Source organism: Sylvia atricapilla, chromosome 2, assembly GCF_009819655.1.
Source record: "Sylvia atricapilla isolate bSylAtr1 chromosome 2, bSylAtr1.pri, whole genome shotgun sequence".
NCBI lineage: Eukaryota > Metazoa > Chordata > Aves > Passeriformes > Sylviidae > Sylvia > Sylvia atricapilla.
Genome location: NC_089141.1, coordinates 74,316,934 through 74,343,170, shown reverse-complemented (window position 1 = coordinate 74,343,170; position 26,237 = coordinate 74,316,934). Strand labels below are relative to the sequence as shown.

The following is a 26,237-nucleotide window of genomic DNA, read 5'->3' as shown; positions in this document are numbered from 1 at the left end:
TTTGTCAGGCAGGCATATGGTCTGCCTTTCTGCCTGGCTTCAGTCAAAAACATTAAACTCAAACAATGCACAGTTGCAAAGCCTTCTCATTCTGCTTTCATAGCTTGCCTTTGGAACACTAATCCCTCCAACACCTTTCAAACAGCTTTGAATTTGATTCTGTCCCTAATACTGCCTCAGAAATACCACATAATGCTCAGCAAATCTTTTATATGGACTTTTCAAACACACTCATCCACAACTTCTTGGTTTTCTAGGTGCTCATCTCAAGGCCCCAGAGTATGATATGAAAAAACTCTTCAGCCCTGGAATCAACTGCTGCTAGCTTGAAAGGGAAAGGTTGTAGTGCCACATCCTCCAAAAGACTAAGCTTTAAGTTCCTTTTGCATAACAGGGATCAGTGCCTACATTTCACTTCAAGATCCACATTGTATTTGCCATCTGGAAATCAGTGGAAAGTGCCCATTAATTTTCTAAGGATTTTGAGAAAAGTGAATGTTTATGAGCTCCTTAATGATAAGTGCCCTAAAAATGCAGATGGAGAAACTTGTTAGTCTGACTGTATTCAAAGTGAAAAGACAGTAAAGCAGGCATAAGGCCACACATAATAGAATGGTTACATAGTGACTGCTGTCTTTCTTGTGTACTGAATAAATAGTGAATCTCATGTCTTTGCACATTTTTGACATCCCCTGTGATCTGAATTTATTTCCCCAGAAGAATGTATAAGCACAACAAGTTTAACTCAGTTGCCACTTCCGTAATTTGGCTATTGCCCTATTTGAACAGTTGGCTTTGCCAGATCATTATCCATATGACTATGATAATTTAGATTTACTAAGTCACACTTTGATTAGTTTGTTACATATCTTGTTCTCTCCACATGAAAATAGCGTTGCCATAGCAAAATATTCAATGCATAAATTGGCAGTTGCATTTTCTGACTCCTAAAATAGAAAGAAGATTATTAAATTCATTTCTGTGTTCTTTTCCCTTCCCTTTCCTCTCCATGGGCAGTCTCAGGTTTTTGTGAGCACTTCTTTAGCCAATTGTTTCACACTTTTTTATTACTGTATTAGCTTCTAATTGCACACTTGGCAGGTAGAACTAGAGGTTAATTTGGCATTCAGGATTTATTTTTTAAATGTTATTTTCCCATTCCCTTTTAGTTTTTTCTTCCCCAAAACTTTTTAGAGTGTGTTGTTTTGTACTTAGGAGTAAACACTAGTATGCATTTCAAAATTAAGTAGTGTCAGCAATCATCAATCATAATGATGGTACACAAAAAATGCATTTCTTGAGGATTGCTTTTTATTCTTTTCCCATGATCACAAAATACAGAAAAAAAACCAGTTATTTTATTATTTTGCTTTAATACTTTTACCTGCATTTGAAAAGAAATTCCTTGTTCATGAATAGTCTAATACTTCCTCCCCCAAACTAAGAAATATTTGGGTAATCTTTCATTGCACAACTACTTCACAAAGCTGAAGCCAGCCTTAAAATTTACATTTTCCTTTCTCACGCTCCCTGACACAAACTTTAATGACATTTTGGAACTTGCACTATGTTGTCATACCTTTTAACTCACTTATGAGTATCTAGTTAGACAAATTTGTCTCACAGAAATCTAAACCTGTCAAATTTTGCGGATGGGCAGAGCTTTTCGTCATGAATTTTTGGGAATTATTGAAATTTATCATCCAGGTCCAGGAATATATAGGCATTATTTTGTTAAAGCCTACCCTTTCAAACCACTGCACCCTTTCCATAATTTTTTTCTCTTGTTTTTATGTGGAAGGATCTAGAGAAAGCTGTTGACAGGTGTACTATTTACTGTTCACAAAATTCTGTGGCACACCATCTATTCACAAGCAGCACATGCTGTTTCCAGCTCCATCAGTGTTCATTGACAGCAAGTTTAAGCTGGATCTGTCTGACATATGGTTATAACATTCCTTCAAGCATGAACTGATGCTATTTATTCAATAATATAGTGTAGCCCCAACTCTCTTTTATCTGAATAATGTGCCAACTCTGATGTGTATAATTAAAGTCAGATGCCAGCCCTGTCAATAGTTTCACTGTCAATACCCTTAAGCAGGAAAAGATAGGGCTGGTTGCTCCCGGGGTCATGAAATGAATACACAGAATATAAGAATGGTGTTTGTTTTGCAGCTGGCTTGGAATGGGAAGGAGTCTAGGAGATCAGGGTTGTGATTAGTTGCTCAAAATCTAGTTGTAAATCAGTAGCTAGTGGTGTACATCAGGTGTCAACATTAGGTCCAAAACTATCTGACATCCTCATAAATGATCTGTGTGAAACAGAGGGCTGCTTCATAAAGTTTACTGATGATCATAGAATCACAGGTCCATTAAGTTGGAAAAGACCTCAGAGATCATTGAGTCAGACCTATGACCTAACACCACCTTGTCAACTAGACCGTGGCATCAAGTGCTACATCCAGTCTTTCCTTAGAGACCACCAGGGACGGTGACACATAACTGGGAGGAGTGGCTGATCAGTCACTGATAACACTCCACAGACTTGTGCTGCCATCCAGAGGGACCTCAACAGGATGGAGAAATGGGCAGACAGGAACCCCACGAAGTTCAAAAAAGGGAAGAGCAAAGCACCCAGGGAGAAACAGTCTCCTGCATCCAGGGAGAAACAACCCCAGGGACCAGTATGGGCTGGGAGTCACCCCAGCTTGGGCTCCTGGAGGATACCAAGTTGAGCATAAGCCAGCAATATGTCCTTGTGGCAGAGAAGACTAATGATACACTAGGATGCATTAGAATGAGTATTTACTGGCAGATTGAGGGAGGTGATCTTTCCTCTCTACTCAGAAGTGTGGCCACCCCTGGAGTCCTGCATTCAGTTCTGGGCTCCCCAGTCCAAGAGGGACATGGATATACTGAAGAGACTGCAATGAAAGGTCACAAGGATGATGAAGGGACTCTAGTTACCCTTCTTATGAGAAAAGGCTGAGACAGCTGTTTAGGCTGAGAGGGAGTGTTCAGCCTGGGGAAGAGAAAGCTTAGAGAGGTTTCATTAGTTTGTATACTGATGAAAAGAGGACAGAGCCAGGTTCTGCTCTGTAGTGCCCAGTGACAGGAGCAGAAGCAAACGGCACAAGCTGAAACACAGCAGGTTCCATGTGAACACCAGGGAACACTTCTTCATTGTAAGGGTGACTGAGCACTGGCACAGGTTGCCCAGAGAGGCTGTGGAGTCTCCATCCTTGGAGATACTCACAAGTTGCCTGGACATGGCACTTAAGCAGCAGGGGTTGGACCAGCTGAACTCGAGAGGTTTCTTGCAGCCATCCTGGATTTCAGAGACTGCAGAGAAATAACAGCATGGTAGGGAACCGTTCTGCCACAGAGATTAACAGTTCTTTGGTTAGATACAGATCTTCATGTTCAGATAGACGTCCTGCATTTCTGTTTTCCTAGTTCCTTTGCAGTTTCTGCTGCTCCTTGTCATCATGTCCGTTTGGCAGGCCATGGGTGACATGACAGGAGTTTGATCACTTGCCGAACCTTTGAGAACTGCCAATTTTGGTGGTGCACCAAGTCCTGAAATTAATTAGCTCCTTTCTTTTGTATCGCCAACATCCCCTAAACGTTGTTCTTTTGGTTTGTTTTTTTGTTTTCTAATAGAAAAATATGCAACATCTGGGAAGGAGCGCTGACAGCAAGCGTTTCTGATGGCGTTTGGTCCCGCTAAGCCTGAGCTGCCCCTGACTCGCGACCGATTTTTCTGTCCAAAAAAGCCGGCTGGGCACCTGCCTTAGCGCTGCTAAGATGGAAACGCTTTCCATCAGCAAGGAGCACACACGGCGGCGAAACCGAGGGGAGCGGAGCAGAGAACCCCGGCGGGCGGCTCGGCCCGCACGCAGCCGGCCCCAGCCGAGCGGCTCCCGGCGCCGCCCGGCGCCTCCGCAGGGAAGCCGGGCCGGCAGGAGGCGTCCTGGGGCGGCTGGCAGGAGAAGGAGGAGGAAGAGGAGGAGGAGGAGGGCCGAGGCGGGGGTGCCGGCTCTCCCGGAAACAGCGCCGGCCGGCGGCAGAGCGGCGGCTGCCAGCGGTGGGAAGTGGCTCGCGGTCCTGCGCCCTCGCCGCACGCCGGGCGGGTCGGGGCGGCGTGGCGGCCGGCATGGAACCCGTGCCCCGCGAGGAGAAGCCTAACCCGCTGCAGGATGCCAACCTCTGCTCCCGGCTCTTTTTCTGGTGAGCGCCCGGGCGCGGGCAGGGGGAAGGGCAGCGCCGGAGGTGCGGCGCCGAGGTGCCCGCCGGAGAGGAAGGCGCCGGGCTTAGCGCCGCTGGCTTTACCTCGGTGGGAGCTGGGGAATGCCCGGGTCGCGCTTGAGCACGGCTCCCGGAGCGTTCGGGCGCCCCGGCGGCGGGCGGGAGGAAGGGAGGGAGCGAGCGGGGAAGGGAAGCGGCGGCCGGCGCTGCCCCGCTGTGCCGTCGGCTGCCGGCGGCGGCTGTGACTGTGCGGCCGCGGCTCGGGCGCGACCTGCCGCCCCCGCGGGCCCGGCTGTCGGCGCTGCCGGCCGGGGCAGCCCCGGCTCGCAGGTGGGTGAGATCTCCTGAGGTGAACCCGGCAGCCCGCGATAATCCCCGGCTGCGGTCCAGGGCCGGCGCAGCCGGGGGCCCGCCTATCTCGGCACGGCAGCGCTCAGCCGGGCGGGCGGCGCCGAGCGCGGCCCCTTCGCCCCCTCCGAGCACGTGTCTGCTTCCCTCGGTAGCTGCGGGAGGACGGGAGCGTCTTCGGCATCCCGGCCCGGGACTGGGTGCAGGGCTGCTCCCAGGCATTGTTCTGCTTCCCCGTTTGAATAACGGGTCGCGGGCAGGGATTGCTCATCCCGGCGAGGCGTGCAGGCTTTCCCCTCCGGCGGTGAGGTGGTTTCTGACCCGCATGGCTACGTGGAACTTCCCGGCCTAAGGGCTGACCAGGCGGCATCCTGGCTGCTCTCATCCACACATCTGCTGCCTCCGCCCCGGAGGAGCTCGGGGTGTCACAGAGCCAAGGCTGGCGGTGTTGCCACAAACTTTGCGACGCCACGTGGCTACCAGTCCAGAGTTAGTGCTTGGTCTCTTACTAGTGGGGACCTCGGCGTGGGTATATATCTGTACTCAAAGAGGTGAGGAATTGCAGTTCAACATTTTAGTTGTTTTGAGTGTAGTAGGAAAACACCTGCAAAATAAAACGGGAGAGCGCCAAGCTTGTTCGTCCTAGCAGATCCCATTTGGAAGAGCACTTCCAGAGAAAGCCCTTCTCCCACTTCACCTGCTGTAGCCTGAGCCAGGGTTCGGCACATGTTGTGTAGTGGAGGAGGGGGAAGGAAGGAAGGGAGGGCATAGCAGGTGAAGCTCTTTTTTTGGAAGCCTCTGAAACACAAATAAAAAACTCTTTGATTCTATAAGCAGCTCTGAGCAGGTGCAGAAGTCCCCTTTGGAAGGTAGGGGGATTTAAAAAACCCTGACAAATTTTCACTGAACATGTGTTTCAGTAAAGGATGTGTCCTCAGAGGTGCTATGTGCAAAAAGAAAGAAATAAATAAGTAAAAATAAAAAAGGCAGAACTCCCTGTGTTCAGCATTTTGACTTTTGCTTTGACACCGGGGGTCCCCATGTTGGAAACAGCTTTGTTGTGAAATCCAAGCAGAATGGGATGAACCTAAGTTGGCCATGCAGCATCCCAGGGCTGCTTCTGGTCTGTTCCCTTTCCCTTGCTGGGATTTTGTGGTATTACTGGTAGTTCTGCCAAAACCAATCCAGCTAGATGTGAAAAAGAAACATGCAGTGCTCGTAGCCAGCTTTCTGACTGCTTGGCTTGTATCTTTCTCTTTTTAGGTGTTCTGTATCACTGTCTGTATTGCAGAGAAGCATTCAACAGCATCAGTGAAATACCTTAAATTTCACTACTTTTAGGCAAACACCTGAAAGGCTCCTTTTACCCCAGACATGTTTTTAGGTTCTTTGCAAAGGGAAAAATAGGTGAAAGGCAGCTCTTGGGGGAATGACAGGTCTGTTAAAAGTCCAGAGATCGACTGGGAATTGAGACTTCACAGTCAGATGCTGCTGTACAGCCATAGTGCTTCTGCTTTGGAAAAGGGTTTAGCGGAGTTTGTAAAGCTTCAGAATTTGCCCAGTGTCCTGTCTCTCAGGCTTTTATAGCCATGTAGTTCACAACAGTGAAAAATAGCCTTCTAAAGTCTCATCTCTTGCCTGTGGTGTGTGCGATCACAACTAGCATCTGTATACTAGTCAACAAGCATTAGTGTTTTCTGGGTGAAAATTCTGGCTGAAATGATACCTTAAGTGGATAAAATTGAATAAGCAGGGGCTATCAGTTTTCTGCAAGTTAATACCATTTTGCATAAAGTTCAGGAAGTGTTAAAACACCCTCTCATTTAGCTGTAAACCTAACTTTAAGGGTAACTCTAAGAATTACTTTCCCTTTCTACAACAAGTGTAGCATCTCCCAGCTGTGTGAGTAGTGCTTCATTTTAGCTGCTGTCTCACACAGGACATTCTGAGATGTTTTCATCTGGAGAACTGGGAATACAGTGCTTGAGGAAGGCCATCCTGTGGTTGTGTGCCTGCTTTTGCTCTCCACATTCCAGGTGTTGGCCTCTTGTTATCAATGAGGGTAAAAATACGGCATTGCAAGCAGCTGGGCAAAGGTCCTACTTATTTTTATTTTGTTTTTATTTTTCTCCAAAAGTGCAGTTTTGCCCTTGTAAGGAAGCACCCTCCCATTTGTTGCCAGTGGTACAGAATAAAAGCTTACATTATTGCTTGGTGCAAACAGGATCAGACTCTGGGGAGAAAAAAAGTCATGTTTTCATTGAGTTATAAAGCTCAGGTAATGAGTGTGTAGGTTGAAGAGACATTCTTCTCCCATTGTTCAAAGCTTGTCTTCTTGCTTTTGGGTTGTGACTTTGGCAAGTATGAGCTTGATGAACATTAAACACTCCAGCAGTATGTTCATGGGAAAGAGGAGCATCTGGATTGTGTGTTAATATTGTTACTTTTATAATGCATCCCTTGTGTAATGCTAGGAGAATGAGAACTATTTATGACAGAAGTGTGAAGATCAGGGCAGTTGCAAAATATTCTTGTTTTCCATGTTTTTCACTGAATTATCTATATTAACAAGAGGTTTATCAAAGCCCAAATTGGTCTTCTGGATGTTTCAGGTATTATTGTAACTCCTGACTTTCAAGAGACACAAGTTCCACACCCACCAAACTTTTTAAAGCCCTGGCTGATATTTCAGTTATAGTTTGGAGTGCTTGTATTTCTGATTTACTTCATCTGTGTTCTTAGGTTGGTTTTTTTATTGCTGGCTCAGTTTGCTGGTGAGAATGAGGACTCTGAAGGATGGATGGGAGGGTTTGCTTTCTTTTTAAGGTTTATCCAAGGAAGAGTGAATTTAGTTGTGTTTTTCATGTTTAAACAGCTATTCAGTTGTAGAAAGTTTAGGAATTGAAAAAACATAGTCCCCCATGCATCTTTTTTTCTGATGTGGGTGGGTGGGATTATTAAATTAATGACTTTAGAGAGTAAGAATATTTCTCATTTCTAGCTATTAACCCATCTTTGAGCTTGCATGTTCATTTGGTAGGAAGCACATCTTTATTTGCTCAGACCATTTTTTCCCTTGAGTTACTAAAGATGTTTTTTTCTAAATAGCATTTAAATTTTCATGCATTCTACTATTTGGACTTCAAATCTACTTTAGTGCAAAGTTGCAAAACAGGCTATGATTAAATTTTTGAAAGACTGGATAACTTTTACACTGTTAACAAGCTGGAACATCCTGGAAAGGGTATCCAGTGTTGTGCAGAGAAGTAAAATAAGTTAAAGTTCTTCCAGATTTCATATACATTTATAACTTCATTTTAATAATAATAATAGTAATTACTTATCTGTCACAGACTCACCATGACTGTGACAAGTCTTTGGGTGTTTTGGAGCCCTGAACACTGTCATCATCCTCAGGCTAGGTTCCTTTTCACATCATGACTTGACATGCAGCAATTGCCATTGCAATTACAGCATTAAAACTTGATCTGAAAACTTGCCTCAAGGCATCTACAGAGTTGTTACTCCAAGGAATAAGTCAATGATTGGTTTATCATTACCTATTCGTGTCTGGAAGCATTGTTTTTGTCTTACTAGGTGTATGCTTTGGGGAAAAGTCTTCTTCATGGATCTGATGTGAAGTGCAGTGGGAGAGAAGATTAAAAAATAATCTTCATTTTTGGGTATAAGTGTGAATTGAATGGGGTAAGCATAGACATGTAAATCCCAGGATTTTGAGTGAGGACTGTATGATGCTGCTTGTCTGACCAAATGTAGTCATGTCACAGATTTCTCCTGTAGCAGTGTGAATAGCTACACACCTTACTTTACTTCCTCCTCTCTCACCCTGTGGCATAGAATTGGAAAGGCTGCTGACTGATTTCACTGGATTTCTCAGGCAGCCTAATATTGCCTGCTTGTCTGTCTTCAAGTGTTTCTTGCCTTGCACTGAAAGAAGTTATGGAAAGAATTCATTGCTGTTTATGGATATTTCAACTGGACTCCAGCAGTGCCACCAATAAAATTGGTTTGTGTTCCTTACTGTGTCAGTGAACAGGTGTGCCTGTGAGGATTTTACATTTACTTAACATGAAAATATCAGGCTTCATGATTTGCCTGGGATCTTGCCTGATACTGAGTGAATTCCCATGGTCAATGCCTGAAATTGCTCATGGTGATACCACTTCCTAAAGATTTGTGAGGTTCATTTATTGACTTATTGGTGCAGGACAGTTGTGGTACTATAAAAAACTCTGAAGAAATATGTAAGCATTTTCAGTATAGATAAACAGAAAACACATTCTCTGTACTCAGAGATTGAAATTACACTTGATTTGCTTTCTCCCTGGATGAAAAAAGACTGTGGATCATATATACAAGTTTCTTTGGAGGATAATTCCTTGTTTGTTCATTTTTCAGATATTTAATATCCTGTTGCCAGATTTGAATCATTTGTTCTCTTGAGCTACTGCATTAATTTTGACATTTTGCATGCTTGTTTGTAATGTCTGTATTATGCAAAAGAAAACACTTGAAAATTATTGTTTATGAGCTAGTAAAGTTAAAATATGTGGATAAAGAGTGCTAAATAGATGATATGGATTACAACAACTGTATAAACTGTTGAAGTGTTAGCATTTGCTCTCTACTGTAAATATCTGTGCTTAGATATGCAGTTAGATGAACTGTTAGGAGTATAATGAAACAGACTATTTGCCTTTGGAATGCTTATATAAAGGCTGCTGTATCATTTATGAGAGAAAATGTCTTCTAATTCCTGCAAAACTTCAAAATTAAGATTATGTCGTGGTATTGTTTTTGTTTTCTTTTCCAAAAATAATTTCCCTATCCTGCTTCTGGAAAACTAGGCCGTATGCAGAGTGGAGGAGGGAGATAACCCAATTAGATTTTGGAAGTGGAAGGTTAAAAAGATCAGTCATCTATTTTATGTTATTTGTTTTGTATCCCTGGCACCGTACCACTTGTAATAACAGTGGGAACTCACACGGCATTTCAACTCTCCCTATTTCCATTGCTTGTCAAAAAGGATGTTAATAGAGAAATTTCCACCATTAGGTCCTTCTTTAGTGAGTAACTACTGAAGTTTATTTTTATAAGTCACAATCTTCAGACCATCACATCAAATCTTTGATACTTTGGTATTTTTCTTGGCTTGTGGTTGCTGGGTTTGGAATTGATATTTTAATGATGGTCTTTGAAATGCCGCAGGTACAGGTGATGCCACTCCTCTCTTCCCTACTTCTAGGCCTGCAGAAAATGCTAATTTGCAGTATGCTCGCCCCTTCTTCTTGCCATGTCTGTGCTTCTCTTCTTGCTGTCTGAAATACCAGGAAGTATGCTAGATTAATAAGGTCATTTTGTACCTGGCTGATGAACAGTGTGAGAACAGCCTGCAATATATGTAGTTAAATACCAGTTGTGTTATTTTCAGCATCAGAAAGTGGGTGTTCAGCAGTTTAGCTGCTCACACTGTGCTGTGAAAAAGCAGTGGCTCAGAAGATGAGATGGAGCTGAGTATCAAAGGTTAATAAGTTGGTATTGAAACTGGAAGCCTGAAGGGCGTTTTTGAGTTAATATGGCTTTGAAGTAATTTCATTGTATTCCTATTTTTTCCTTCTGTAAGCAATGAGAAAAGCTGCTCTTTAAGCCACATTAAGCTGGGGAGGGAAGTTGCAACCAAAACACCAGTTGAAAAGCATCTGAAGAAATACCAGACTTACTCTGTTTACTTTATTACTTGTGGACGACTGCCTTTGTAAGGGGAAGTGGGAGAAGGCAGCTTACGAATGAGAATGGATGAACATGTGAAGTGGAGAGGTTAAAAAAAAAAAAATGACATGATGACTACAGGAGTATTTGCTAGGGTATTTATGAATTCTTGCAAAGTAACTCTGGAGGCTCTCAGTGTGCATGCCCTTCTCTCAGTACATCCCATGCCAGCAGTGATCCTCTGGACTGAGAGCAGGCACATAGCGGTGCTGCATGGCGCTGCTGGTGTAGAGTGTCAGATCACAAAGGTGGCGAACGAACAGTACAGTGAGGCAGGCAGACTCCTGAAGGTGAACCAGGGAGAGTGAGCAACGTGCATTATTATCTGAAGGACCTGCGAGGAAACCCCATTTATTTTATCAAAAAAGCCATCTCCGAAATAGGTGATTAAAGAGAAGGAAACATGTGTTACTTTGCAGCTTAGTTGTTGAAGTAGTGCTTCCAAGCTGCTCAAGGGAGACAAAATCCTAGTGTTACAGAAGAATTTGAGTAAACAAAGACTCTCCTGTGCAACTGTTGAAAAATAACTGGACATTGAGTGTAAACAGGTGATGCTTGTAATGTAATGCACAAATAAGCTTAAGAGGAATGGGGAAAATGCAGTTTGTAAACCACCTCTCTAAGGAATTAGTTGATGAGGATATACTGGATGTGGCTTTGACTGGGGGCTGTAAAATTACCCAGAAATTAATCTTCTGCTTGTTATTACAAATAAAATATTTTCAGGCAATAATATTATACACACACACACATATATATATATGAGATCATTATATATATATCTAATCAGGCAAGCAGTCTGTTTTTTTCTGACTTGTCCTGTGATAAAGCAGGAACTCTCATGAAACTGGTGAGAAAGAAATTCTGCACTTGTGCAGAGGAAGGTACTGTCATATGTGAGTGACTGACTGTGAGGTGGTTGTTGTGGGGCTGGTCAAGGCAGTTGAGACTTGTGGGTGCACCCAGGGCCCTTACAGGCACATCCTTTGATCTAAGGACGTTTTTCATTTGTGTCACCTTTGTAATGTAATTGCAAATGCTTTGTGGCTGGTGTTTTTTGGTAGACTTTATCAGTTAATGAAGAACTTGCAATGCATGCTTGGGTTTATAGAAAGCTCTGCAAGCCTGCTCTGCAGTGTGGGAATGGTAATTTTTTGAGTATTTGCTAGCAGGATGTGATACAAATCCAGAGGTACAGCAGGTCCCATCCCTGGGTTAATGAACCATTTGAGCTGAAGAGTGCTGTTACTTTCATATACCTGTCTGTAATGTATTTCTGCCTTGGGTGATAGGAAAATATTTTGGGATGATAGGAGATTTAATTTACAAACTTTCGTGTTTAGATTTTATTTTGTGTATGAAGCAGAATAGCATGACTAGCCTTAATGATGCTACCTTTTGGATAGCAGGGCCTGTTTCTCTTTTGTGCTGTCTTTGAAGAAGGGGATGACTTCTCTTAGGAGGGTAAGCAAACACTGTCTTAGCTTTTTCTGCAGATCTTAGAGGCTTTCCAAAATCTTTGTGGAGTTGCTTTCATAACGTGGTAAAGATGGGCCTTTCCTGAGCAACCAAGTAAATTGTGGCTGGTTGACTGTGTTGTAATCTTAAAGGGTGTGTAATGTCAGGGCCCAGGAGTAGGGAAATGCAGGAAGTGAATGTTTATATTGTGGTCTTTGTGTATCTGCTGGTTCAGAAATGAATCACTTTCTTTTTTTATCAGTGCCCAAGATACTGCTGCAGAGGTGAAAAGCCTTTGGGGGTCAGAACAGTGATTTACTGTTTTGCAGTTGACTGTCTCTGGGTTTGCACCAGGTTATAGAGTGATTTTTATAATTTTTAAAAATCTTTATTCCAAGTGACATCAGCATTCTGGCAGTAGCAAGGCATGTTTCCAGACTGATGTCTTTGATCAGCTAATTGTTTTGATTGAACAGAGGCATTCCCAGCAGAACACAAGGTACTCAGGATTCTTACAGATACTCGCATTTTTATGCATAGGTCATGCTAGGAAGAATTTGGGCTAAGCTCTTTGAAAGGCATCATATGATGGCACCTGTGTTCTGGAAGAGTGGCTAAAATGAGGCAGTATGTAAGAAAAAATTTTTTTTCAAAATTCCTAGCAAATAGGAAGTTACCTGGGAAAAGTAAAGACTGTTACTAAGGAGTCCTGGTTTTATTTAATTTTGAACAACTTCTTCAGAAAGAAGTACAGAAAGGCAATGTGAGGCTTACCTCCCCAGCGTGTTGTTCCTCTCTTTCTTCTCCTAAAATAGATTGGTATTGAGCCCATCACTGGGGTGAGAGAAAGGGTTTGGATGACTGTCTATGTATTTCCTCCATTTCTTTAATTTAGCTTGTTATATTAGGTTTTTCATTAAAGAGTAATGCGATTTGCACAGGTTCTGTTTTCATGACAAGTGCTAATTTTATATGTGTATATATATATATATATTTTTTTTTTTTTGTGAGCTGTTTTTAGTACTCCTTGAGGAGATATGTGTTAGCTGATATCTGTTCTGACAAAAGACATGCCACTCTAACGAGTCGTCTTCCTTTATGGCTGTGTTGGGGTTTCAGGGATGTTCTTTATGTAGGCCTTTGCTTTATTTGTCAGCCTCCTCTAGCAATTCTCTGACAGCACTCAGCCTGAACCTTCAGGTAGGAGAAGGCTTGGCTGGTTTGTGTGTTACAAGTGTGTGACTTGAGTTAAGCAGGTTGTATGAAATAGGTTGGTCTCGCTTCTGCTGTGAGTGCAGAGAATTCCACAGGGCATAATCTCCATGTGGCATTCAGATGGAAACTTTTACTTTAATGACTGAATATGATGAACATGTGCTAAGTCTTCTGTCTGGAAGTAGACCTTCCAGCATAAAGTTCAGGATGCACCAGTGAAATGGTGATTCTCAAACTCTTCTTGCTATACTTAGGGTTTGCAGAAGAACTAATTCTTGGGATAAAAGCCCTAAAGGTCTAAGCATAATTTGAAAAGGAAAATGTTTAACCTTCTTATAAAGATCTTTTACTATATTCTGTTAATTCAACATACTGGGGTTTTTTTCTCCTGAGATTTCCATAGCAGTAGTTATTGAGGGTGGGTATTTTGGGGGACACTAGTCAGAAAGGTCAACAACGAGTGATATTTAAATCTCTGGAGTTTTTTATAGAATTTTTTCCCTAACCTTACAGAAATGTGGGCTTGTGCTGAGTCTTTGCCATGTTGCCCATTATAATGAATGAGACACAGAATGAATTACTACAGTTTTCTGCTTACTCTGGATTGGTTTTTCTTGTCTTCTTTGTTTAATGTTAACATACAGGTTGTAGTGCAATATATTACTCTTTCCAATGTTACGGTTTTAACTAACGGAAAAAAGGGATAAATCCTGAAGTCACAGGAGGTCTTACTGGAGCTAATAGTCTGACTGCCTTGAGACTTCTGGTGTTTTTTACCCTGCACTATCAGCTCTCATCTGCTCCTTAAATGTTTTTCAAATTCACTTACACTGTAGGTACAGTGTGGAGATGGGGGAGCAAGGGATTTACTGCAAACTGTAAGAACTCAGTGGAGGTGGGCATATCATCAGTAAATTGTTTTGAGAGTTTAAGGACAAAGGATAAACTAGATGGCTCCTACAGTCCTGTACACTTGAGAGTGTTGTCTTTCAGCTGGTTACTTTGCAGTGGGCTGCACATCTGTGGTCAGCACTTGCTGCTCTTGGCTGTAGTGTGGAATCAAATCCCATCAGGATTGAGCAGTTGCCTTCAATAGAAGTGTTGTTCCATTATTCTTCCTGTCGCCTGCCTGTGGTTTTTGGAAAAGTATATGTAGAGGAATGGTGTTCTGCTGAGTAAAATTAATAGCATTGTTTTTATTTTTGAAGACTGTATATTTAAGTCTGTTTCTAAAGTATCTTTTGTTTTCCTCTGTTTACTCTGCTGCATGCAGAAAGTACCATTCAGCATGGCTGAGGCCACAGCTGGGTCCTAAATCCAGTTCTGGGGTCCCCAGTACAAGAAACACGGACATGTTGGAAAGAGTGCAGCAAAAGGTTACAAGAATGATTATGGGTTTGGAGCAGCTCTCCTGGGAGGAAAGGCTGAGAGAGCTGGAACTGTTCATTCTGGAGAGGAGAACATCAGGGGGATGTCATGGATATAGATAAATACTTGAGGGGAGGCTGCAAGGTGGGCAGAGCCAGGCTCGTCTCAGTGGTGTCCAGGAGTGGGATTGGAGGCAGTGGGGCCACAAGCTGAGTAACAAGAGGTTCCCTCTGAACATCAGGAAACACTTCTCTGCTGTGAGGATGATTGAGGACTGTTGTAGGCTGCTTGGAGAGGTTATGAACTCTCTGTGGAGATCTTCAAAAGCTGTCTGGACATTGTCCTGGACAACCAGCTCTACGTGGTCCTGCTTGAGCAGCAGGGATTGGACCAGCTGACCTCGAGATGTCCCTTCTGACACAACCCCAGCCTTTCTGTGATTCTGTAATAAATATCCTATTTATGTTCCTTGTTAAATGTCAGAACAGGTTTTATTTTCACCACCTTGGCAGCAGTAGCCAGTGAAATTTCACAACCATTTCCATAGATGGGAGAAGGACTTATCCCTTATATTTTCCTGAAAGGGCTGCCTTATCCTGATTCTCATGCTAGGAGAAAGATAACTTTAGCCTCTGTCTGAAAGGAGACCTGTGACTTGTTTGTGGATATATCATAGGCTAATACTGATGTTGCAAGAGAAGGAACACTGGATGTCAGCCTCAGGAGTCAATGGAAGTCTGCAGATCTTCCCCATAGCTGCTTGGCCTGGAGCAAACAGAAGCTATCTCATCTAGCAGGCAGAAATTATTTGAATGGCTTTGAGGTTATTATTTGCCTCATACCTGCTTTTCACCTGTGGTCAGCTGCAAGAGCTGAGGCCAAAGAAGACATGTTTCAATGGAGCAGATTCCTTGTGTCAAACCAGGCAGAAGTTCTGCTGCTGGTTGGAGCAATTGGTATTTGTGACCTTTTGTCAGGACCTTTTGTGGGGAAGTTGTGGTAGTGATTTGGACAGAGATGCAATTTAACCATAAAGTCCAAACAACAGACTTGTCTGACAAGTACTTTCTGTTTCTAATTGTACCTTTAACATACATTTAGGAGTTAACAGCTCACATAAACAAATCTTCAGTACTCACTCCAAGAGTTTATAAACTGCTGTTAGGCATCAAAGGTGCTACTCTAAGGACAGAGACTTAATTTTTTTGAATGAGTCACGAAAACACTGTGCTAACATGCTAAGTAGTGAAGGAAAAACACTATATAATCCCATTTGTTACTTGCAGTTGTGCCGTGGAGCCTGGGAAAAAGGTTTTTACAACGCTGCCATCTTTAAAGAAACTTTGAGTCTCCTCTCTAGGGTTCTGCTTGCCCATCCACCCTCTTTAAAACTAGCCTGCAACCTTCTTGGAAGCCAGTGTATACAGAGTTTAGTTGGAACATGCCCTGGCAAGAAATGTAGAGCAAGTTGATGAGTATTCATAACCACTGTTGTGGTTGTGAATAAATAAATAAATAAATAAATACACTTATTGTAAGGCATCTCAGTTTTGGAATCTCACATGTAGTTCTTCCAGAAAAGAATACATTTCACCTAGCACACCACACATTGTTCTAAGAACTGTACTGGTGCAGTTGAGGAATAATTAAGTATCAGAAACTAAGCAGCAGTTAAGGATTTGACAGGCAATTGAGATCAGATAGACGGCTTGCCTTGAGTACAAGAGTATTTTTTCCAAAACAAATCCATCCCTGACTTCTTGATTTGATAGTGTTAACCGGTTGAGAAAGTACTTGTAGGAAAAGCCTTAAAGCCAAAATCCATGTCTCCAGGAAACAAAGTATCACGAATTCAGCAGAGAGACAAACTAAATGGAGAGCTGCAAGTTCCTTAACTCCATTGTTCCCACTAAGCCATGCCTGTTTTGCATGTGTCATTCCCTTTTTCTCCATCTCATGGACGACTTGGTCACTTTTGTGCTTTATTCACATACTTTGGAGCACAACTGAAACTATTTGGACTTCCCTGATGTGTTTCAGGCATGGAGAAGAATCCAGGTGCATAAAAATCTAGTCTTGCTGTTCCCTGACAGTTGACCTATTTGATCTAACAAAATGCAGTGTTTTTCAACAAATCTGTAGTACAACTACTGTAATTTATCTTCAAATGCTCTCGTAAAATACTGAGCTTTTAAGAATCTTTCCACTAAGGAAACTGAACTGTTAGACAGTATTTTCCTTTTTTGAACCTACACACTGTGTCAGTGTGCTTCTGTTTATGTTTCCAAACATGCGTAAGGTACAGTAAAAATTTATTATTTTCCCATTTTTATGTTTCAGTGATTGTCTTTAAATTACTGACCTTTAATATTTGTCAAGATGTCAGTTGAACAGCAGCTACTTTTCTCTTTAAGTAAATTATACAAAAAATGTCTTTTAGTGTGCATTACAATTTTATTTACAGCTCTCCATATTTTAATAGTTGGGTTAAGTTCTTTTTTTTTTTTTCCTTAATATTTAAATGAATGCTATTTTTCCTTGACTGTAAGGAAACACTAAGAAAACAATTCCCTTAGGGCCAAGAAGCGTTCTGCTGGCTGTCTGGATGTCTGAGAGTAAGGTGCTATGGGCATAAAAGAGCTTTAGGAAGTGGGAAGTGCTTTCCCGTTTGCAAGATAGGGGTTGACTTAATTCTTAGATAAAAGTGCAGTGGAATATGTGGATGTTGAATGATTCAGGAGAAGGAAAGAAGGGGGTAAAACAATTTAATTATTATTTTAAGAAATGACTGTGTTTGGTCTGCTGATCTGTTGCTAATAATTTGTATTTAACTAGGTGGTTGAATCCCTTATTTATTATCGGCCATAAACGGAAGCTTGAAGAAGATGATATGTATAAAGTGTTACCAGAAGATTCCTCAGAGAAGCTTGGAGAGGAATTGCAGTGGTAAGGAGAAGAATTGTAGAATACTTTGGGTTGGAAGGCACAGTTGTTCTCTTTTATTGTATTAATGCTGGAGAAGGTAAAAATCTTATTTCTGTTCTAAAATTAAAAGATGTTATTGCGAAGTTTAACAATCTTAAAAATGCTGAAGAATTTAGAGTAATAAGAACTAAGAGAAAGTTGTTTACCATAGAAGCTTTTTAGTTTTTTTCAAGTTACACATAATGGAACTGCATTAGAGTGTTTCCATTATGTCATTTATAATTAATTTGACACTTTGCGGAATGCTTGCAAAAGACAAATTTTCATCAACTGCAACAGTAGTAATCCTTAATAAATGTAGGATTATTCTGGGCTGTGGTAAAATAGCTGTGGAAATATCAAATTGCCCTGTACAAAAGTGGGGAAAAAAGTTCTATTTTTTTCTTTTTGTTCATTTGTTTGTTTAGAGTGCAAGTTGAATTAAGTGACCCTTTAAATATATGCGTGTTTATAAATATATTTATGTTGAAAATCTGCCACTCACTTTTAAAGTGGACGAGAACCTTGAACAGCTAAAAGCATGTATCTAGGAGGTGTTTTTATTTGGTTTTGAGTACTTTTTCATGAATGATACCGGTTTTATAACACCCCCTGAGTGTTACAGACTCAGGGGGATCTGTATTTTAGTAGGAAAATATCTTCACATAATTACTATTTTTATAAATTGTCATGAACCTTGCAACCAGGAGGATTTTTGTCTCCAGATAATCTGCTAAATATAGTTAGAGGAAAAGATGCCTCCTAGTGAAAGGTGGTCTCTGTGTTAAGAAAGTGTGGTCTTGCTGTTTCTTGCCTTTACGTTGAAGGCAGAGCAGATGGACTTTCCTGATAGTTTGGTTGGGAGAAGAGACTCCTCAAGAAGCAAAAAGAATCCAGAAATGAATGGTTGTGACCAAGTCTGACATCATCATGCTCTGGACACATTAACTGAAGAAAGAGGGTTGGTGATAAGCTCAGAGGAGTTGCTGCCTTTAATGCCTTCATAGCTGGAGAACTTTGCCAAATTCTGTGGTTGTGTCTTGAAGCAGTTAAGGGACTTGGCTGTAGGGGAAGATGGACTTTTTCCAATGATTTTTTTAGTAAAAGCACACTCTTGGATGAGTCAGGAAATGGTAGAACTAAAAAGCAAGTGGTTTTTAATTCTTTAGTGTACTTGACCAAGAAGCAGAGAATATAATTCATAAATAGCTGCCTACGGAAGTAGTCTTTTCTCTCAAGCCAAGAAACCCCACAGAACCTACATAGTTTCTGTTTTCAAAGCATATAGACAATAACTCTGTAATTCTTGTTACCAAAAAAAAAGAGCAAAAATTAAAAAAATGTGTTCTTATCTGTATACTTTGAACTTTTGTGTTTTGTTGCAAAATAATTGACTTTCATGCCTTAGACTCATTACACCCCTCAAACTATCAAGGTCAGAGGTTTGGCAGAAAACACTTAGCCTTCAGAAGAAAGGGGAAGGATCCTGTCTCACAGCAGCGTGTTTGAAGAAGTCTGCTTAAATTGTGATACTTTCTTAAAGTTCTTAAAGTTAAAGTCATGCTTGTTATTACTGTCTTTGGTTTTTTATGTGAACGGATTTTGCCCTACTTGTGGGCAGACATGGTCATGGAAAGGGCTTTGCCACTCTGCTGACAAATCCTGCCTTCAGAGAGATGTGTGGAATGTTGGGTGACAAAATCCTCATCAAAGCATGTGGTAGAAAAAAGACAGGGCCAGACATGAGAAAGGGTTGGGCATCACAGCCTCCCTGGGGAAGCATAGAGGCATGTGGATAAATAGACACTGTGCTGCCTCAGTTTAGTCCGTGGTCAGGAGATCATATGATAATACACTCTTAATTAAGGTGTGTGGGGACCATCTGAATTGAGAGGAGAAGAAATAAAGGGAGGGTCCCTCATCAGCAGATATGTCAAGGTTGATAACAGTCAACAGTAGTTAATTGTTTGTGATTAATCAAGAGCAAACAGGCCTGTAATCTAAGTACCAAGTGTTTATGTGAATAAGAAGGCATGACCTTTAACTCTGGTTTTGTTAAAGTGATCAGGGCAATTTGGCTGTTAGTGTGCAAGTGTTTTATTCTAGGTAATTGCCTTGTGATTTTCCTTTTGCCCTCCAACATATTTGCACTTTGTTTGTCAGGTACTGGGATAAAGAGGTGCAAAAAGCAAAAAAGAGAGGAAAAACACCACGTTTAACAAAAGCCATTATTCTATGTTACTGGAAATCCTATTTAGTTTTTGGAATTTTCACAATGATTGAGGTAAGTGGTGTAAAATGTCATAGGACCTACTTCTTGGCTTGGCTTACAGCAATGTGAAACTTGTCCCCTTAGACTGCGTGACATGTACTAGTGACTTCATCCTGGATTGCTTAGGGAACCTGGTAATATTTTAGGAAAGGTAGAACAGAGCTATAGCCCTGTAGAGACTGAAAAACTGAGTCATGACTGCAAGATTATGGAAGTGGCACAGAGAGCTCATTTCAGTGCATTATTTTTGAGACATTGCGAACCACTGACTTGCTTTGTAAGGCTTATCTGTATTTTATTAATGGGATGCCCAATAAAAGAGGTTTTTTTTCTCTCTGTAAGTGGCTCTAAAGGACACATGGCATTTCAAAAAATGGAAGTGTAATACATTCTCGTGCAATTTTTATACCATCAAAGGGATTTTTTGGTAATTGAGAGAGTTTTCTTTGAAGTTCCAGCTAAATTTTAATGTGGAACATGTTTCTTTTGGATAAAATGTTGATAAAAATTAGCTTGACATTTTAGAGCACAGTAAAGACAAAATAATAAGGGATATTACTTGCGGCAGTACTTTGCTCTTGTTTGCCTGTTTACAGACTTGGTTAGCGTGGTGTGATATAAAATTACTAATACTTGCCCTCCTTCTTTCTCTTTCAGGAAACCCTCAAAATAATTCAACCAATTTTTTTGGGAAAAATTATTAATTATTTTGAAAACTATGATTCCTCAGATAAGGTGGATTTGAATTCTGCCTATGGCTACGCAGGTGCTCTGTCTGTGTGCACGCTTATTCTGGCTATAATGCACCACTTATACTTCTATCATGTACAGCGGGCTGGCATGAAGCTGAGGGTAGCTATGTGCCACATGATTTATCGGAAGGTAAGCAAACCTGTTCACAGCTGTATTTTGTATTTGGCTGCTGTTCTGTTAGAGGAGTTTAAAAATGCAGTTATTTAATGTGCTCGTGCTTGCAATTCCATTGAAGTTACTAATTTGTAGAGACCTGATGCGTGCGGAACATGCAGGCCCTAGATGTGCATACGTGTGGCTTTGTTTTCTCTTTGGTGCTGAGGTGTCTAAATGACAGCTTCAGGCTTGCCTAGCGAAGGTGGTGAGTTAAACAGCCCTAAAGTTTTGGAGAAGCTGCTTTTTTTGCCTCCTGCTGCTGTTGGAGAGGAGCCCCCTCATTGCTCTCAGAAGTGTTTCGTGCTGGAGCTGTAAGAGGTGTCTGAGTAGAGCAGGAGAGGGACAGAGCTCCCAGGAAATGCTGGCAGCTACTCAGCTTTGAGTTTGATCCCAAGGGAGGACGTGGTGCTTGGATATCACCATCTGCTGCAGCACTCTCAGTCTCCTGGGATTTGCTTTGCTGTCCAGGTTTCTCCTCACCACTGTTGCAGTTAATGGTGGGATTTATTTATATTTTATTCCAACAGTGTTGTAGAGCTAGTAGGTTGTCCTCTTTGCAGATCAGAGGCTGCTCCCTTCCCTTAGGGCATTCATCACGCTCTCTTTGGGAGTGGCAGCAGTTCTGTGGAACTGCTACTTGCCCCTCCAGGCAGGCAGGGATGCTTGGCATCTTCACCTTTAGTATCCTTCCTGTTTGAGGGCAAAGAGAGAGAGGAGCAGGCAGAGGAGATACAGTTCAGAATCAAGTGGAATCCTAAAGACGGAGAGTTAAAGAGTTTTTTATTATCATTTACTGGTTTTACTGTGTACTGGAGTACTGTGTCCCTCCACTAAAACCAGTGAAATGTGAGAAGGGATGTATGTTCAGTAAGCCATTGTTTCTTTGCTGTCCCTGCGTCCTGATCAACTAATAGCTATTCTGAACTACAGATGGAGTTAAGACTGCTGTCAGAGGGAAAGTGGAGCAAGAGAAGTTGAGTTTTACCTACAGGAAGGAGCTGAACAACATCCAGGATGAATTACTCTCCTTGATGTGCTCTGGGCAGCAAGCAACCCCATTGTAAATGTCTGCTTCACTCTTCTGAAGCTATTGGCAATTCTCAAACTGTGGGGCTGTCTGCTTCCAAGCAGGAAATCTCTGCTGAGAATGCTGGAAGGGAAAATGCCCCATCTTTCTGTCTTCAGTGCTGCTGGAGTAGTGACCTGAAATTTCAGACCTCAGCAAAGAAGTTTACAATGTCTTTGCAATGTAAAGAAAGAAACATTATTTTAACCATTAAACATAGGTACCATCAACACAAACACTTGTACTACTGGCTCAGGTCATGTGAAGTTTTTGGACAAAGCAATCAAGTGAGGAGAATAAAAATGTCCCCATTTTATGCAGTGTTTACTTTTCATACACACATTTATTCTCTTCCTCTTTTGATACTTTGGAAAGGATCCTCTGGGAACTTGGCTCTAACGATGCTTTCTTGTACATAAATGGCACGATGCTTTCTTGTATATAAACATCTCTCTAAGGTATTAATTTACCAAACTGGTTACCAAAATGAAATTAATGAAAAATGTATATAGTGATGGTGTTTGTTGCTGGGTAGATATTGGCTTAGAAGCTTGGAAAATAAATATTTGTAATATGCACCCTTATTTCTAGAGATGGGATTAAATGGAAAATTAATCTTTCCTCATGTTTACTTCTGAGGGTGAGATTGCGGTAACAGCAGAACATTGACGAACCTTTCTAATAATTTGTCTTCATTATGTGCTGCTTATAAATAGGTCATGTTTTCTCTTTAACCTCATATAGGCTTTTGAAAGAAACGGGTTCTTATTTACCAGCACTTTAGCAGAGTTTGTTAATTGGTGTAGAAAATAAAATCTTGGATTTGTAAGGATAAATAGATTGGATAAGAGAACATTCTTAGTAGAGGACTTCAAGTGTTCATAATTCTTAACTTTTAAACCCTTTTTCATTTCCTGGAAAGTTCAAATCTAATTTGTAAAAACCCTATATTCAAACTCTTAAGAAGTTTTGTTACCAATAAGAAGTATTAGAGATGTACGTAGAATACTTGTAACAAAAATGAAAATGAAATCTGTCTCATGACGATCCAGAATATTATGCTTTGAAATCAAAGGCTACTTGTGGGAAACTGTTTTTTGTTGTTTGGTTGTTTTTTTTTTTCCCCAAGACTTAGCTTTTAGAAGTTCTTTGAGGTCAGTGTACTGACTTTACCTGGGATGGAGTTAGTTTTCCTCGGCTCATATGGGGCTATGTATCAGATGTAAAAAGAGGAAGGTACCAGAACAGGACTTTTCTGGTAGAAATTGGTTATGAAAGAAGTAAAACTGCTACTTTGCAGTCAAGGCAGATCCATTCAACCAGGAAAATGCAAGTCTTATTTCACTTAAAAAAAAAAAAAAAAAAAAAAAAAAGATTCAAAACCCAGAAAGAAGCATGAAAATACTAAAACTGCATTGCCACTAATGGTGGGAATGGCTGCCTCTTCCCTGAGAAGACAAGTCAGTCACAGATGACCACCCTCCTTTTGGTTCAGATACTTGTGTGGTTCCTCCTGACACTGTCTTGGTCAACATGAACTGTGCTTAGAGTCATATTAAAACTGATTTTGCTGCTTGTGTAGAAGTAGCTAGGAAGGAGTCAGAAAGGTGATTGTGTGGCAGGTCCAAGGCAGACCCAGGCCATGAGCCACTAATGGGCCACTAGCAAGACACTGGCATGGTCTTCTCATGGTTCAGGTGAACCTCAGGCAGGAAAGGTGCTGTAAACACATCCTGATGGGAATGTCTCCAAGCATACGTCATGTGAACTCCTGTTACTATGATCTGTGGATTCCTATCAGTTTTTTTCGGAGCTTACCAACCTTAATGTGTGGTGTGCAGCAAACATGATAGCAGCAGGCAGCTACCTGGGGGATTTCAGGTGGGTGAGAGACACGTGGCTTAAGATGGAATGAAGCAATACTTTTCTCAGATAACTAAATCTGACCTTTCATATACTCAGTATCCTAGATTTACTTTTTGGAATGTCAGAGGAATTTCATAGTGGAGTTTTAAAAGTTTCTGCCTGCTGGTTTCAATAAAGTTGGGGTTGGAATTCTCTCTGTGATTAACAATATCTTTCTAACACAAAAATGAGGTACAAGAAATGTAAGGAGACTTGTCTGAAAATACGCTTTGAATAGTACTTTGATGGCTGATGTTCTCCTACTTGTTTCAAAATGCTGGAACAGTATTTTTGAAACAATCAGTGCTTTTCAGGTTTGATTATTGGTCAAAAACAAAATAATGTTTGGAGAAGTGATGTGCACTGCCAAATGTGTGGAGTGTTTTTGAGGAATTAACTATTTCTGTACAGAGTAACATGTAACATGCTTTGTGTATTTTTTTAAACTTGTGCCGCAAACCTGTGTTTTCTTTCTAGCAGGTGTAGAAGGAAGTAGGGTGGGTTATCAGTGTTTTTGAGCCATTTCAGTTTGGATCTTTGCAGTAAGGTTCAGACTTCATATTTTCAGATGGGATTTTTTTGGGGAAGGGGTTATTTTTTAAACACATACTAATTTCTACTGACTAACTTTTTTATTAACTTATAAAAATACTTGTTACTTTATTCTTGTTGTTTTTCATAGCATGTGCTAAACTTCATTTTAGACTTTTCAGACAGACTACTATTTTTCAAGAGTCAGTGATTTGTGAACGGACATTCTGATTTGCAAAGATAGTCTAAAATTAATAACTTGAGGGTTTTTTGCCTTCTGCCAGATAACATGTTCAAAACAGAATTCTTGCAATTGGCCAAACACTGTTCTGACTTTAATCTGGCCTTCAGGTGGAGTTCTCTGTTCCTGTTTTGTACAGACACTAATAGTGAGGAGGGAGAACAATGCACATGGAAAGTTACAGCTCTTTTGCTTAGTGACTGGCCATGTTGGCTTTTTCCTATTTTTAATCACTTCAGACATGAAGATAGCTAGGGCATTTTAATTCTCATGGTCCTTCCCCTGACCTTTTTTTTTTTTTTTTTAATGCTGTTTGCTTTGGGACTTTGTTTAGGATATTAAGTCTAACCCACATTTTGTCTAAGGCCCTAATGCTCTCAGGCAAAAGCTGGGATGTGCCTTCAGTTTTAGCCCTTGTACTATATTTATGTATTGAGTCTTGTGTGTATGGGTGTACTGTGCTCTATAAGCTGTGATAATCTGAGTCTGTTCTGACTTTTTCAGGCACTTCGTCTCAGTAATGCAGCTATGGCAAAAACTACCACTGGTCAAATAGTAAACCTGCTGTCAAATGATGTGAACAAATTTGATCAAGTAAGAAGTACTTTACAGATCTTTCCAAAGGGCTGAAGAAATTGTGGGGTTGGAGTTAAGAAAGTTACGTTTTAAACTGGTGATTACATGTTCCTAATGAACACTTCTTCTAGTTGTTTCTTAAGCGTAGAATGTTTTGTGTTGGAAGGGACCTTAAAGACCATCTAGTTCCTGCCCCTCCAGGGCAGGGACACCTTCCACTAGCAGGTTTCTCATAGCCCCATCCAACCTGGCCTTGCCAGAGGGAGAAATACTTCCTAGGTGTTACTAGGGGTTTAATTTGTAAGCTAAGATCAAAAGCTAATTTTTGATTCTTAACTATTTCTTTAGGTAACAATTTTCTTGCACTTCTTGTGGGCTGGACCACTTCAAGCTGTAGCTGTAACAGTACTTCTCTGGATGAAAATAGGCCCATCATGTCTTGCAGGAATGGCAGTTCTGATTATTCTTCTTCCTGTGCAGACCTGCATTGGGAAGCTTTTTTCTTCCCTCAGGTAAGGCTGCATGTTTTGGGTTGTAGCTATTTTCTGTGCCGGATTTTAAAATGTGCATATTGGGTGGAGGCAGAGTATCAGCTTGTGTCTGGTGATATTTTTTGCAATCTCTTTTATCTTTGCTAATTTTTTTTAATAGTTGCTAATGTGAGATGTCTGAATTCTACATTATGGACTTGAAGTGGTCTGTCTTCCAAACATGCTGAAAATATCTGCTACTCATTAGCTATCCAGTACATTAAAAGAGTGACTATTTCTGTAGCTACCTTGCTGTAGATCGTGGCATAAAATTGTGAAACTTGAACCTTGCCTTCCTGCAGTAGTTCTTGGGAAGTGCAAAGATTCTTGGGCTTACTCCAAAGAGATGTAGTTAGTCCTTCTCTTTGTGACTTACTAATGTGAGACAGGAGTTGCAGCAGAAGGCTCTGGAAATTTCTTGTTAAAGATCTTGCTCTCTCCTCCATGACTAAGATGCATAGAGAAAAAAGAGGAAGGAAGTGAGAGAGAAGGGAAGAAAAATTTATCATGGTGGTTTTGATGCCAGCTATGAGGTTTCCAGCTGCAAGGTTCTAGGCTGTGGAGATAAGAGTTTGGAGTAACTTTTCGTTGTCAGACAAATTTAATTTTTTTTTTGTAACTTTGTACTAAAAATCCCTAGCAAGACTTGTCTCTGATGGGATTGTTGAGGCAAGTTCTTGCATCCAAGTTTTCTGTTTCTTGTGTAATTAGCCATGCTTGACTTAACATTATGACTTTATAAAAGGCTTTTACGTCTAATTGGAAATATTTTTGTGTTCCTTTACTCTGTACACATATGCATAGGCGTGTTAG

The 26,237-nt window shown here is 41.1% G+C and overlaps 1 protein-coding gene across 1 annotated transcript in view; it reads left to right on the top strand.

Annotated features, from left to right (window-relative positions):
- Positions 1-4,018: 4,018 nt before the first annotated feature.
- ABCC4 (ATP binding cassette subfamily C member 4 (PEL blood group)) overlaps positions 4,019-26,237 on the top strand; it is a 142,452-nt gene continuing 120,233 nt past the window's right edge. Inside the window, exons 1-6 of the mRNA XM_066313444.1 lie at positions 4,019-4,233; positions 17,266-17,376; positions 19,558-19,678; positions 20,324-20,548; positions 24,823-24,912; positions 25,243-25,406. Of these exons, the coding sequence (XP_066169541.1) occupies positions 4,160-4,233; positions 17,266-17,376; positions 19,558-19,678; positions 20,324-20,548; positions 24,823-24,912; positions 25,243-25,406 (785 nt within the window). The 5' untranslated portion in view covers positions 4,019-4,159. The remainder of the gene's footprint in view (positions 4,234-17,265; positions 17,377-19,557; positions 19,679-20,323; positions 20,549-24,822; positions 24,913-25,242; positions 25,407-26,237) is intronic.